The 13671-nt window shown below is 39.9% G+C and overlaps 1 protein-coding gene across 4 annotated transcripts in view; it reads right to left on the bottom strand.

Moving 5' to 3' along the window:
- TMEM40 (transmembrane protein 40) overlaps nucleotides 1–13671 on the bottom strand; it is a 61850-nt gene that overhangs the window by 21876 nt on the left and 26303 nt on the right. For 2 of the 4 annotated variants that reach the window (XM_037802369.1, XM_037802377.1), the window contains 3 exons: nucleotides 9922–10002; nucleotides 9092–9229; nucleotides 1544–1609 (listed from right to left, as the gene is read on the bottom strand). In XM_037802369.1, the coding sequence (XP_037658297.1) occupies nucleotides 1544–1609; nucleotides 9092–9229; nucleotides 9922–10002 (285 nt within the window). The remainder of the gene's footprint in view (nucleotides 1–1543; nucleotides 1610–9091; nucleotides 9230–9921; nucleotides 10003–13671) is intronic. The other 2 variants (XM_037802386.1, XM_037802397.1) reach the window with 1 other exon arrangement.

Below are 13671 nucleotides of genomic sequence, written 5' to 3' on the forward strand. Positions count from 1 at the left end.
ACCCCTTTAGTGAGTGCTGGGGACGAATCATGTCGGCACAAAAGACGTTCAAGTCCTACCCCCCCACCCTGGTCCTGTGGGTATGAACCCATTTATAAGTAGGATCTTCAGAGATCCTATTTAGATGAAGCCAAATTGAATAAGGGTGAGCCTTCATCCAATATGGCAGCAGACTTTAGAAGCAAAGGTAATTGGACACGGAAGTAACAGCCAAGAACCAGAAGCCAGAAGAGTGGACACAAGGAGAAAGAGCTCACCACATGATGGAGTATTGCCAGAAAGCTACAGACTCCAGAAGAAAGAAGCCCTGCCGATTCCTTGATATTGGACTTCTTGTCTCCAAACAATAAATCCCTGTTTTTAAGTCAATCAGTGTGTGCTATTTGTCATAGCAGCCCTGGCAAACTAAGACAGTCAACTCTCCCCTAATCACCTGAGCCAGGCAGCTCACTCTTAAATACCTTTAAGTATTTAAAAGTAACCTTGAGCTGGGCCTTGAGCTAGGGCTGGGGTAGTCCTCAAGAGGCAAGACAGCCTTACCAGTGCTTTCCCTTTACACTGTCCAACTCCCTCCAGCATCCCCAGAGGTGACAGCCTGCAGTATAGTAAGCAAGGAGGGGAGGCCTGAGAAGACCCGAGTCTTGCTGAAAAGTCAGAGCTGCTATTTATTGCACTCACTATGTGCCAACAGTGCACCAAGTAATTTATATTTAATATTTCATTTATCCTCATGAAAGTTCTAGGAAGAAGTCCTTTTGCAAGTAAGGAGACCGAGGCTTAAAAAGTTACATTATTCTCCCAAGGTCACACAGCCAGTGAGTGGCTACTCCAGGATTCAAGCCCAGGTCTGTCGCCAAAGCCTGCATTCCTAATACGTTTTATCTCTAGAAATAATATCCAGAGCTCAACTCCAGCTTCTTGGGTAGCATTTATTAAGCACCTCATGTGTGCCAGGGTCTGTACTAGGTGTTAATCTGGACTCTTTCTCCCATGCTCTTTTCTTCCCATGTCCATTTGGGCTGAAATTCACTAAGTTGTTTAATTTTTGTGCAGATTATTTTCTTCTGGTTATAAAAATAAAATATGCTTATTATAAAATGTTTATAGTATAGGACAGTGTAAAAGAAGAAAAGAAAAGAAAAGAAAAGAAAAGAAAAGAAAAGAAGAAAAGAAAAAGAAAAATCACCCATAATTTCACCATCCAAAGAGAGCCACTATTAAAATTTTGATATTTTCCCGTCCAGTCTTATGTATAATCATGTACATATGAATTTTTGCAAAGCATATTTGAGATCAGATTATTTATATGATTTGATGTCTTTCTTTTCCACTTCACATATATATGACGAAGACAGCCAGAACCGAGACAGTGTGTAGCATCTCTTAATGCAACTCTCTGTTGGACATTTAGGTTGTTTCCTATTTTTTTCCTTCTATAAACAATGCTATGAGGAACATCTTCACAATGATACGTTCAGTCCCACCGAGAAACTCAGCCGTGAGCCAAGTGGGCGAAAGAGAAATGGCCAAGCCTAGTGCCTACCAGGTGAGCTGTTCCTGTGGCCCCGCCGACGTTCCCTCATTCCTCTGTGGTCCTCATCACCGCTGTCTGCAGGGAACAAGCACACGCTGTAGGAGAACCTCAGCCTGGAATGAGCTGGGAATATGCTCCTTCCAACCAATGCGCTCTGAGCATTTATGAGAAGAGTGTCATTTGGAGGAAAGAGCACCGCTTTCGGGGAGGAGAACTGCCACTACCTCTCTGTGAGCCTGGGGACAAATCACTTGATATTCCTGTTGGCTTCCTGCCCACTTACCATTTCAGTTGGTCCCTTGTCTGAGTCACAGGGCTTTCATGAAGGTCACCCAAGGATGTATAAGGTATCATCTTACTGAGATATTTTTTATCCCTGACTGACTCCGGTGTTCACTCGTGCTATGTCCCTGCCAGAATGCCCTCCCCATTTGTCTCCCTTATCTTTTTTCCCCTCTTCCATTCTTAAATGTTTTATTTTGAAATGATTTCTCACCTACAGGACAGTTTCAAAAATTATACAAAACCCAAGCAGAGAACTCCAACATAACTCCCATCCAGACACCCAGACCCACCAATTTTAACATTCTGCCATATTTGCCTTCTTTCTTTTTCTTTCTTTCTTTCTTTCTTTCTTTCTTTCTTTCTTTCTTTCTTTCTTTCTTTCTTTCTTCTTTCCTTCCTTCCTTCTCTTTTCTTTCTTTCTCTTTCTCTCCTTCTCTCTCTCTCATCTATCTATATTTATTTAACTATCCATCCATCCCTCTATCTCGACCTATATCTGTCTGTCCATCCATCCATCTCTACCTATCTCTATCTAACTATATCTATCTAGCTATCTGTATATCTCTATCTATCATCTAGCTAGCTAGCTAGCTAGCTAGCTATTTTCTGAACATTTGCCATGTTCCTTGAACACTTAATACTTCCACGTACATTTCCTAAGAACAAGGATATTCACTTATGAAACCACCTTAAGTACAGTTATCCAGTACAAGAAATGTAACACTCATATAAAGCTTACAGTCTATATTCCAATTTTTTATATGTCCCAATAATGTCCTTTGGGGCCTTTTCTCCTCTATTATTAGATCCAGTCCAGGATCATGTATTGCATATAATTGTCTTTTTTCAATTGTGGAAACACAACTGTCTCCCTTATCTTTAAGGTTAAGCTGAAGTCACACCTCTGGTAGCAGACCTCTCTCAACTACTCCAGTTCCCATAGATCTTGCCTGCCCTCTTCTGAGGTTTTTACAGTGTCAACTACCCATGCTTGACACAGTACACATGAGGGTCAGTGGCCCTGTGATGCTCATCTCTCCAATCACCCTGAGCTCTGGAAGGATAAGGCCTGGGTTCCTCACTGTCCCAAGAGTGCCCAGCTTGGATCAGGAGCTTGACAAAGACTTGAAGAATGACTAAGTGTTCTGCACTGTTGGACCAGCCAGCATTCCAGGAATTCAGCCCTTACCTCAGGACAGCGAAGATGGCCCCTGCAGGGCTTAGTTGCCCCTTGGGGCTCTTGGGGACCTCCTGGTCAAGGATGGATAATTTTTTTTTAATCTAGGAAATCAAGTTAGTGTGCTTAAAAATCAGTGCAAATGATCTCAACTAGATACAGGAGATATCAGGTACCACCAAAACAGTAAATCTTGTATTTGTCTCAAGGGGATGGGGCTTTGGTTAACTTCTAGTTTCTTCTTGTCTTTGGTTTGCAAATATCCAACAACAAAAAAAGAATTTTTTCATTGCCTCAAAGATAATACATGTTGCAAAAAAAAAAGATATAATATCGAAAAGAAAGAAAACAAAAATTCCCCCAAATTCCACTGGCTAGGGACAACCTCTGTCAACAAGCAAATATTATTTTAGCTTTCTCTATGATATACTCAAAATACATAACTTTATGTAAAAGGTAGTAGGGAACACACACTGTTTAAAATGAGGACAATATTTGGGTCTGCTTTCAAATCCAATGATTTAAAAAACTAACTGTAGGAAAAGTTTTGGTAATGAGCGGTGGCAAAGGTGGTACAACACAAGTGAATGTAATGAACACCACTGAATTGTATCCTTGAAAGCTGTTAAAATAATTAATTTTAGGTTGTATATATGTTACCAGAATAAAAAGCAAACAAGTCACAGAACTGAACAACACAAAAAGTCAACCCTAATGTAAACCATGGAGTACAGTTAATAATACAATTATAATAATATTATTTCATCATTTGTAACAGAGGCACCATACTAAGGTAAAATGTCAATAACAGGGAAAATTGTGTGTGGGGGGGTATATGGGAACTCTGTAAATTCTGCATGATTTTTCTGTAAACCTACAACTGCTCAAATAAATAAATAAATAAATAAAACAACTAACTATGGCAGAAAGGTTCATTGTTGCTGATGTCCCTAGTCCCCATAACAGAGGCTGGTAAATAGTAGGTGCTCAATAAATTTCTGCTGAATAAGTGCAAGAGAATACACTAATAGGGTGTTTTTCTCTTTGATGGGCATATATGCATAAGGGGATTGTATGGTCCACTTTAAAATATGTCCACTGCAGTCAGCCTTCTGGTCCTCAGTGATTCCCATTTCCATCACTTCCACATACAAAATACACTCACCCCTTCACAACGTTCCCAACCATCTCATCCCATTATAGCACACGACTAGGTTTTTGGCAGTTATCTCCAAGTGGTGGAGCAAAGGGTAAATTTTTGCCCTTCTTTCAACTTCTCTATACACCCCACATTTTCTATAATGTGCCTAGAAATAATCTTTTACAACTGAACAATACTCATTTTAAAATAACAGGCTACCTTAAAAACCAAAAGATAGGTAAGAAGAGAGCTGCCAGATCCCAGACCATGAGTTAGGGTCCTGAGTGTGGATGCAGGCTGGGGGCTGCAGAGGGAGGCACACAGGCTCGGAGCCCTGAGGACTACAGGGTCACCACCTCAGCCTGCAGGAAGGCCGGTGTGGACTTCTCACAGCGGGTCAGCCCTGTGGGGTCAGGCACCAGCCTCCCGAGAGTCAGTCCGCCTCTATTCTTTGGATTCTTGTGTTTATTTTCCTGTTGCCTGCCCCTAGTGTTCAGTTTTGGAAATGACAGCCAGTTCCATGTCTGCGGCAGAGACTGAGAGAAAAGGACACGCTATGGGGGAGAATATTGGTTGGGGAGCAGCAGAATCAGAAGACAGAACAGCCCCTCTGCACCTGGAAGTTCTTTCAGAGCTAACCTGGTATATGTGTCATGTGTGTTTGTGTGTGTGTATGTAAGTATGTATATATGTATGTATATGTATATATGTATGTGTGTATGTATATACATGCATGTATGTGTAATGTATATGTATGTATATATATGCATGCATCTATGTACATATGTATGTATATGTATATATGTATGTGTGTATGTATATATGTGTATCTGTATGTATATATGTATGTTTATGTATATGTATGTGTATATACATATGTATATGTATATCTATGTGTGTGTATATATGTATGCATGTATATATGAATGTGTATGCGTATATGTATATGTGTGTATGTATATATGTGTATGTATATGTATATATGTATATATGTATGTGTATATGTATATATGTATGCATATGTGTATATATGCATGTGTGTGTATATATATGCCTGTGTATATATATATGTGTATGTGTGTATGTATATATATATGTATGTATATATATGTGTGTGTTATATATATGTGTATGTGTATATATGTGTGCATACGTATATGTACGTACATGTAAGTGTGTATGTATGTATATGTATGTGTATGTATATGCATATGTATACACGTGTGTATGTATGTATGTGTATGTGTATGTATATGTATATTGTGTGTGTGTGTGTGTGTGTGTGTGTGTGTGTGTGTGTATGGTGGGTCCTTTTCAGTCCCCAGAGGAACTGGATATAAACAAACCCACTGGATCCACAAACCACTAACCCTCCTCTGTTTGCTGAAATAACCATTTATTTTGTGGTTTTGAACAAGTCTTTCTCCCCAACCCTTGGGCTCACCATTTGTAAAATGAAGACATTAGGTTAGGCCAGTGCTTTCCCAGCATTTTCCTAAGCCTCAGGAACCCTTCATCAAGTAAAATCTCAAGCTTAAACCCACTCCTTAGAGCTGATCCTAGTGGAGGAGCTCTAGTCCAGGAGGTGTAGACCAGAGCCCACCCCGTTCCCAGAAAGACCTCCAGGGAAGGGAATCCCCCAGGCTACTGAGGTCAGGCAGGCTCTCTGTACCTGTTTCCTTGTCTGTAAAACGGGAATAATAGTTGTACCTCCCTCAGTGGGTTGCTACCAGAGTTGAATGAGTTAACATTTGTAAAGTGCATAGAATGGTACCTGGAATGGTAAGTGCTTAATAAAATGCTAGCTATTATGATGATGATGATGATGATGGTGAGGAGACTTTAAATTCAGCCTTACATTTTGAATCAAAGAACAATAATGCTTGGGGTATCATAGGAACATGTTGGAAGCAATGTAGTTATTTTAGGTTATTTGTTTTTTCTTATTCCTTTGTTTTGGTTTTGTTTGAATTTTTTTATTGTTTTTAAATTTTTTTATAAAGCTTAAAAAATAAAAGAGTGTTAAAAAAAGTAAATGAACAATAGGGGGAGGAGGGGAATGAAATGTTCTAGATGTTCTTTTTATTTTTAATTTTTATTTTATTTTTTGGAGTAATGAAAATGTTCAAAGATTGATTGTGGTGATAAATGCACAACTATATAATGACACTATGAAAAACTGTACACTTTGAAGGACTGTATGCTATGTGAATGTATGTCAATAAAATCACATTTAAATTAGAAAAAAGAATAATAATGAAGAACATTCTGCTTTTTGGGGGGAGAAAATGTGGTAATTTGTAAACAAGACCTTATTACATAAAGCAATTGTGGGAAGATGGCGGAGTCTGTAAACCCACAACTTCTCTATTAATAATTTTTTTAATTAAATTCAGTTTTATTGAAATACATTCACACACCATACAATCATCCATGATATACAATCCACTGTCCACAGTATGATAACATAGTTATGCGTTCATCACCACAATCTATCTCTGAACATTTTCCTTACATCAGAAAGAACCAGAACAAGAATAAAAAATAAAAGTGAAAAAAGAACACCCAAATCATCCCCCATCCCACCCCATTTGTCCTTTAGTTTTTATCCCCATTCCTCCACTCATCCATACACTAGATAAAGGGGGTGTGATCCACAAGGTCTTCACAATCACACTGTCACCCCGTGTAATCTACATTATTATATAATTGTCTTCAGGAGTCCAGACTACTGGGTTGGAGTTTGGTAGTTTCAAGTATTTACTTCTAGCTATTCCAATACATTAAAGCCTAAGAGGTGTTATCTATACAGTGCATAAGAATGTCCACCAGAGTGACCTCTCGACTCCATTTGGAATCTCTCAGCCACTGAAACTATTTAGTCTCATTTTGCATCCCCCTTTTGGTCAAGCAGATACTCTCAGTCCCATGATGCCGGGTCCACATTCATCCCCGGGAGTCATACTCTGCGTTGCCAGGGAGATTTACAGCCCTGGGAGTCGGGTCCCATGTAGGGGGGAGGGCAGCGAGTTCATCTGTCAAGATGGCTCAGTTAGAGAGAGAGAGGGCCACATCTGAGCAACAAAGAGGTACTCAGGGGGAGACTCTTAGGCACCATTACATACAACTTTAGACTCTCCTTTGTGGTAATGAGCTTCATAAGGGCAAGTCCCATGCTCAAGGGCTCAGCACATCAAACTGCCAGTCCCAATGTTTGTGACAACATCAACACCAGTCCAGGTGAGGATGTCCAACATATCCACACCTTCCCTCAGATCCTCGGGGCTGGGGAGGGGGAGGCTGTAAATATATTTTTTATTATCTGCCCAAATTACTCTAGGATGTGTCACTATTTCACTCCAGCCTATACTAACCTACCGTATCTCACTTCCTATTCAAAGTTCCATGCAATTGTGGTGTTTGAACAAATCAACTGTAGAGTTGTACCATTTAGAAAATTTAGATCCTGTACCAAATAGATATCTATTCTCTTGGTCTCATATGAAAGTTGAAGTTTTAAAACACAATCAGTTTCAACCTTTATCCTTTGGCCTGGCTTGCCCTGGTCTTAACCACACCTGCTTCATTCATATCACTAATTGAAGTCTGGGCTCTTTTTCAGCTTTTTTTTTTTTTTTTTTTTTTTTTTTTTTTTGACAGTGGCTGTATGCACTAATACTGACATTCATATCTGCCGAGCTCTAGCTCTGAGTTTCAGGTGTCTCAGAGATATGCATTGTTCCAGAGACCAATCTGGTTATACGCTAGGGGATCAGCATCTCAAAGTTTAGAGATAGGCCTTACAATTCAGGGATAGAGTTAACTGCTGTAAGAGCTTACAATCTAGGGACTACTACAATTATTGTGTCCACATTAGGCTATGTTCTAAGATTCAATTCTGAGTTTACACATTGTAGTTAGTCCATATTGGTGAGGCATCATCACTCTCACCATGTTTTCTCCAACACTTTTACTCCTATATATATATTTTCCTACAATTTTATAGAGTTATATTAACATACCATACATTTATCCACAGTGTACAGTCAGTTGTTCATGGTATCATCATAAAGTTGTACATTTATCACCACAATCAGCACTTGAACATACTGATTACTGCAAGAAAAATTGTTTTGTCTTTTTTTTTTTAGCAATAAGAAAAAATGATAAAAAGAAAAATAACATGTCATACAATACAATATACTACTAAGGACAGCAAATAACACCACTTCTTTTATAAAGACCCTATTAGAGACATTCATTCCTCTAAACCCACTGAAGTACTTTGGGGAATTTATACAAAGGACATGATACGTACAAAAAATTCAAACTAAAAGCTTCTGCATAAGGATGCTAATGAGAACTATAAACTGGAGGAAATCTTAATAATAACAGTCATTTTTAGAGTTTTTACTGTGTCCTAGATATTTCTCTAAGACTGTATATGTATAAAAAATGTAATCCTCACAATTTTCCTATGAGGTAATAACTATCGTGATCATCCTGTGAGGACACTGAGGCACAGAAAGGTTAAGCAATTTATCTAAGGACACACAGCTAATTAGTGACAAAGACAGGATTTGAACCAAGGCAGTCTGCTTGACTGAACCTACGAATCGACAACAGCACTCAAACACCCCTAATAAGCCTAAAGGTTAGTTTGCATGAGATGCAGCTACCTGCAGCATTAAAAATAAATACAAAGATATACAGAATGACATGGTAAAATGCTTATGGTAAGATAGCAAACATTTTTAAACAGAGGACAAAATTGTCTATAGGCAGATTCTGACTGTGTAGAAGTTCTGTGTATAGAGAGACAGGCTCTAGAATGGAACAGAAAAATAGCATCAAGGTGGAGGATTATGGGGAATCGTTTTTCCACGTAAGTATTTTTCATGAATAATATTGAGATATGCATATATATATACACATATATAAATCTTTGCTATACCTGAGGAGGAGGAGGAGGAAGAGGACGAGGAAGAAGATGAAGAAGAGGAAGAGGAGGAGGAGGATTTGTCTCTCTCATATTGTTTCGGGGAAGAGAATCCGGTCTTTCCATCTTGCTCTTGGAAATCTGTCTGTCCGTCTGGGAGGTACACAGAGGCAAAGGGATGAGTGTTTTCCACGCTTCCCATCCCAGAGGGTATTGAGACCTGCTGTCTCCCCAGGGGTCTGTTTGGGCGTGGGGAGCCCAGAGTGACTGGATTCTCTGGGGTCCCCTTCCCCAGAACCTAGGGCCACTGGAAGGTTCAGGAGACCAAAGCTCTTAGAGGACCTTGGGGCTCTAGAGAAGCCCACAGCAGAAATTTTTCTACATATGGACCCCAGAAAGTGGCTTCTAAGCCCCCTGCCCTCCCCAGAGATTTCCAGACTCTGCAGAGTCATCACCAATCTAAGGTTCACCGAAAATTACAAGGCAGATAGGATCTTATCAACTCCTAACCCTTGCCACCCCCTATTCTGTGGCCAGACAGGACCCTTCTCACCTTCTGGGAGCTCTCTAGTAACTTACTCTAGCGCCAGACCAAGCCCCCAGAGCCTCCCTGCAATTTGGGGAGCAACCGAGGGTCCCCACAGCTAGAAAGTGCTGGGGAACAGCCTGGACCAAGCACATATGTGTGTGTGCACGTGTGTAAAAGCACTACTTCCCTAGATGTTTCAACTGTGACTGGAGCCATTGCACCACCTGAGCTGAGCAGAATCTTTGCCTGTCCTACTCACTGCTGGACTCCATCACCCATGTGGTATTGCCCAGAAGGTCAGAGAAGGCAAACATACTGTCTTCATCTTTTATATCTCTGTGGACTTCACTGTGGTCCTCAGTCTGGGAGGAGAATCCTGAAGTCTCCATGGTCTTCCCTGGAAGAATAATAATATTATTGTTATGATATCACCTTAGTCAATATCCTTAATATATGAAGAGCTTGGCAAATAAATAAGAAAAAGACAAATGTCCAATATTCAAAGGGACAGGGAAAACAATTTACCAATCATCTATCTGACACTCTTTAGAACTTATTATTTATTTTTTTAGATATGATGTTTATATTGAGGTTATATTTATTAGAAATATCTTTAAATTTTAGAGATACATACTGAAATAGTTTCTGTTTATTAGAAACATTCTTACACTTTGGAGATAAATACTGAAATAGTGATCATAAAATTATATGATGTCTGAGATTTGCCCTAAAATAATGTCTTATTGAGGGGAGTTGGGGGTAATAGGTAAGGGTCCAGATAAAAAAAATGTGGCTATGAGTTGATAATTGTTGGAACTATATCAAAATGTAAAGAATGGCTATCTCTGGGAGGTAGGATCATAGGTGTTTTCATTTTCTAATTTTTACTTCGAGTTTTCTAAATTTTTAACACTATTGCTTTTGTTATAATAACCAATAATTTTTCATTACTTAAAAAATGTTATGAGCCACCATATCAGTATAGTGCTGAACAGTTTTACAAAGGGCTTATGTGTCCTTAATTCCTATCTGAGTCTGATCACAAACCAGTCAGGTAGGAATTAGGATTAACTGCTTCTCACATTTGAATTACAGTTTCTAGATAACAAAACATTTCTCAAAAGATTGTCTCATTTGACCCTTAAAATAACCCTGCAAGATAAGTTTATTATTCCTTATTTTATATAAGGCTGAATAATATTCCATTGTATGGATATCCCACATTTTGTTTCTCCATAACCTGCTGATGGACACTTGGTTTGTTTCCACGTTTTGGCTACTGTGTATACTGCTGCTATGAACATTGATGTACAAGTAATGGTTTGAGTACCTGTTTCAATTAATTTTGGGTATATGCCTAGAAGAGGAATTGCCAGGTCATATGGCAATTCTATGTTTAACTTTTTGAGGAACCACCAAACTGTTTTCCAAAGTGATTGCACCACTTTACATTCCCGCCAGCAATTCACAAGGGTTCCATTTTCTCTACATCTAGAGGATCCTCTCCTAATCCATTTCAAGGCTTGGCAAGACTCAGAGCCAGCCTGCCTGGGTTTGAATCATGTCTCTGCCACTTCTAGCTCTGAAAGCTTGGGCAGAACTTAACCTCTTGTGTGCCTTGGCTTCGCATCTATAAAATGGGGACACTAATTGCACTTACCTTATAGCATTGCTGTAAAAAATGGCATGAGTGAACACACAGAAAGCATTTAGAACAATGTTTGGTACAGATGCTGTGTCTTGCCTCTTCTTCCTGCCCTGAATGTGGATGTGATGGCAGGAGTAACAGTGGCCTTTTTGTGACCATCAGGAAGAATAAATACTAGCTGAGATGGTTACTATTATTACAGTGGGGCAGGCAGATGGGAGATGCCTGGACTAAAAAAGACAGTATTTGGTGTAATGGAAAGAGAATGGGCTTCAGGGTGAGGCTGACTAGGCTCTGATTCCACCTTGTCACCTATGTGCAAAATGACCTTGGACAGATCAATTCCTTTCTCTAAGTCTAGTTACCTCATTTGTGAACTACGGATGGCAGCATCTTAGAAAGTAAAAATGGGCAGTGCCTGCCCTTAGTGGGAGCTCAGGGAATGTAAGTTTCTTCTTTTACAGTCCTCCCTAATACCCTCAAACATTCAGTGTCCAGCTCATTGCGGTCGATCCCCCATCTCCTAGGTCCCTCTACTACCCCTTTCTAAAATAAAAATTCTTATTTCTCAGGGCAGAATTCAGCTAAGCATTAGGAAGTTACCAGCCAATTAAATGAATTAATATCAAGGTATGAATGATAGATAATCATAAGCCTCCAAGGGATATTTACATTTTGCAAAGGACTCTTTGTCTACAGCAGCTGCTCAGTATATGTTCATTGGCTGAAATAATCTCTAATGACGGAATTTCAGATAATGCAGAGGTAGAGATTTGAATCCATATGGGAGAAAGAGAGCTACTGACTGGTGTGACTATATCAAAATTCACCAAGTGTGCACTTCCTGATGTGAAATATGGAAAAGCCTAGGAATAACTCAGATAAGAAGTTAAAAAAAAAAAAAAAAGAGGACAGTAACCATTATAGTAAGGGACATAGAAAAACTGAATATGGATAACATTATTAACACTGTTGGAGTATTAAGTCTGAAAAAGAGTACACTTTTTCATTCATTCACTGAGAACTAACTATGCACCAGGTACTGTGGTAGCACTATGTACTGGGGATAACCCATATATGACAAACAAAATCTCTAATAAGAAATGTGAATAAATTTGTTTGGGAATCCAGATAATAAAACAAACAAATGAAAACAAAACAAAACAAAGTTTGTCAAGTGGTGAACTCTGTCTTGTCCTATCTCCTTTCTATCCTAGCTGATCTTGCTTCTCAGTAGTTCCCCTGGTCACACAGAGCATTTCCACCTGAGCCATTCTTTCCTATTATCAAAATTGTATCTATCCTTCCAATCACAGTTCAAATATCATCTCCTTCACGAAGCCTTTTGCTAGTCACCTAATCAATATCCACTCTCCATACCCCTTACTCTTATGCCTCCTCCCCCATCTTCTTTCTTGCTAACAAAACTGCAATTTTGTTCTTCCAGCCATACATCAGATACTTGTTCTCCCAGCCTCTTTTGCAGGTGAGGGTAGCTACGTGACAGTTTCATCCAACAAGAAGGGAGAAGAAGTCTTTGGGAGTTTTGGAAAGGATTTTACTTCTCTTAATAAAAGACGCAAACAGTGCCGATGCAGTGTCTTGCCTCTTCTTCCTGCCTCAAACATGGATGTAATGGCAGGAGTAAGAGTGACCATTTTGTGACCATGAGGAAGGAAAAAAAAAGCGAATTCAGAGATGTTGTTGAGCTGCTGAGCCATTGCCGGCAGCTGCCTGCTTTCTTATTATTTGAGAAAAATAAACCCCATTTTATTTATCAATAGTCAGGATTTTTGGCCTTTGCAGCTAAACACAATTCTGACTGATATACCTTCCCTCTTATATATTCACATGTTGAGTGCCTACTTGCCCTAGCACGGGATACCATGGTGAACAAGTCACAGGCTTGTCCTCAAGGAATCCCAAGGTAGACCAGGGGATTGTGGGAGCCCAGAGGCTAAATCATATATGGGTCAGTTGGGGAAAGTTTCTGAAGGAGGGGATGCTGGGGTTGAGTTTGGAAGGGCCAGAGGGAACAGCATGTGCAAAGGCACAGAGGCAAGGGGACCATGGCTAAGATGGAAAACAGTTGGTAGGAAGTAGCTCCAGAGAGGAATGGGATTTGGGGGAGGCCCAAAGAGCAACCACACCCTGTCCCCCAGCACATCGCTTTTTCATGCTTCGGTCAACTCTGCCTTGCCCCAGACTCTTCGTCCTCAAGGTGGGGCACCTTGTTGAACAAGTCCAGGAGCCCCATTCCTATTCATCTTCAGATCACTCTTCTCAGGGTTCAGCAAAGAATCTGACGCACCCAGGATTTGCCTCCTGGGCTGGACCATGAGCTCAACCAGGGAAGGGACTAAGGCTGATTCATCTCTGTGTCACCCAAACCCTGCACAGGGCCTGGCACAAAGCAAA

The sequence above is a fragment of the Choloepus didactylus genome, chromosome 1 (assembly GCF_015220235.1).
Source record: "Choloepus didactylus isolate mChoDid1 chromosome 1, mChoDid1.pri, whole genome shotgun sequence".
In the NCBI taxonomy this organism is placed as follows: Eukaryota; Metazoa; Chordata; class Mammalia; order Pilosa; family Megalonychidae; genus Choloepus; species Choloepus didactylus.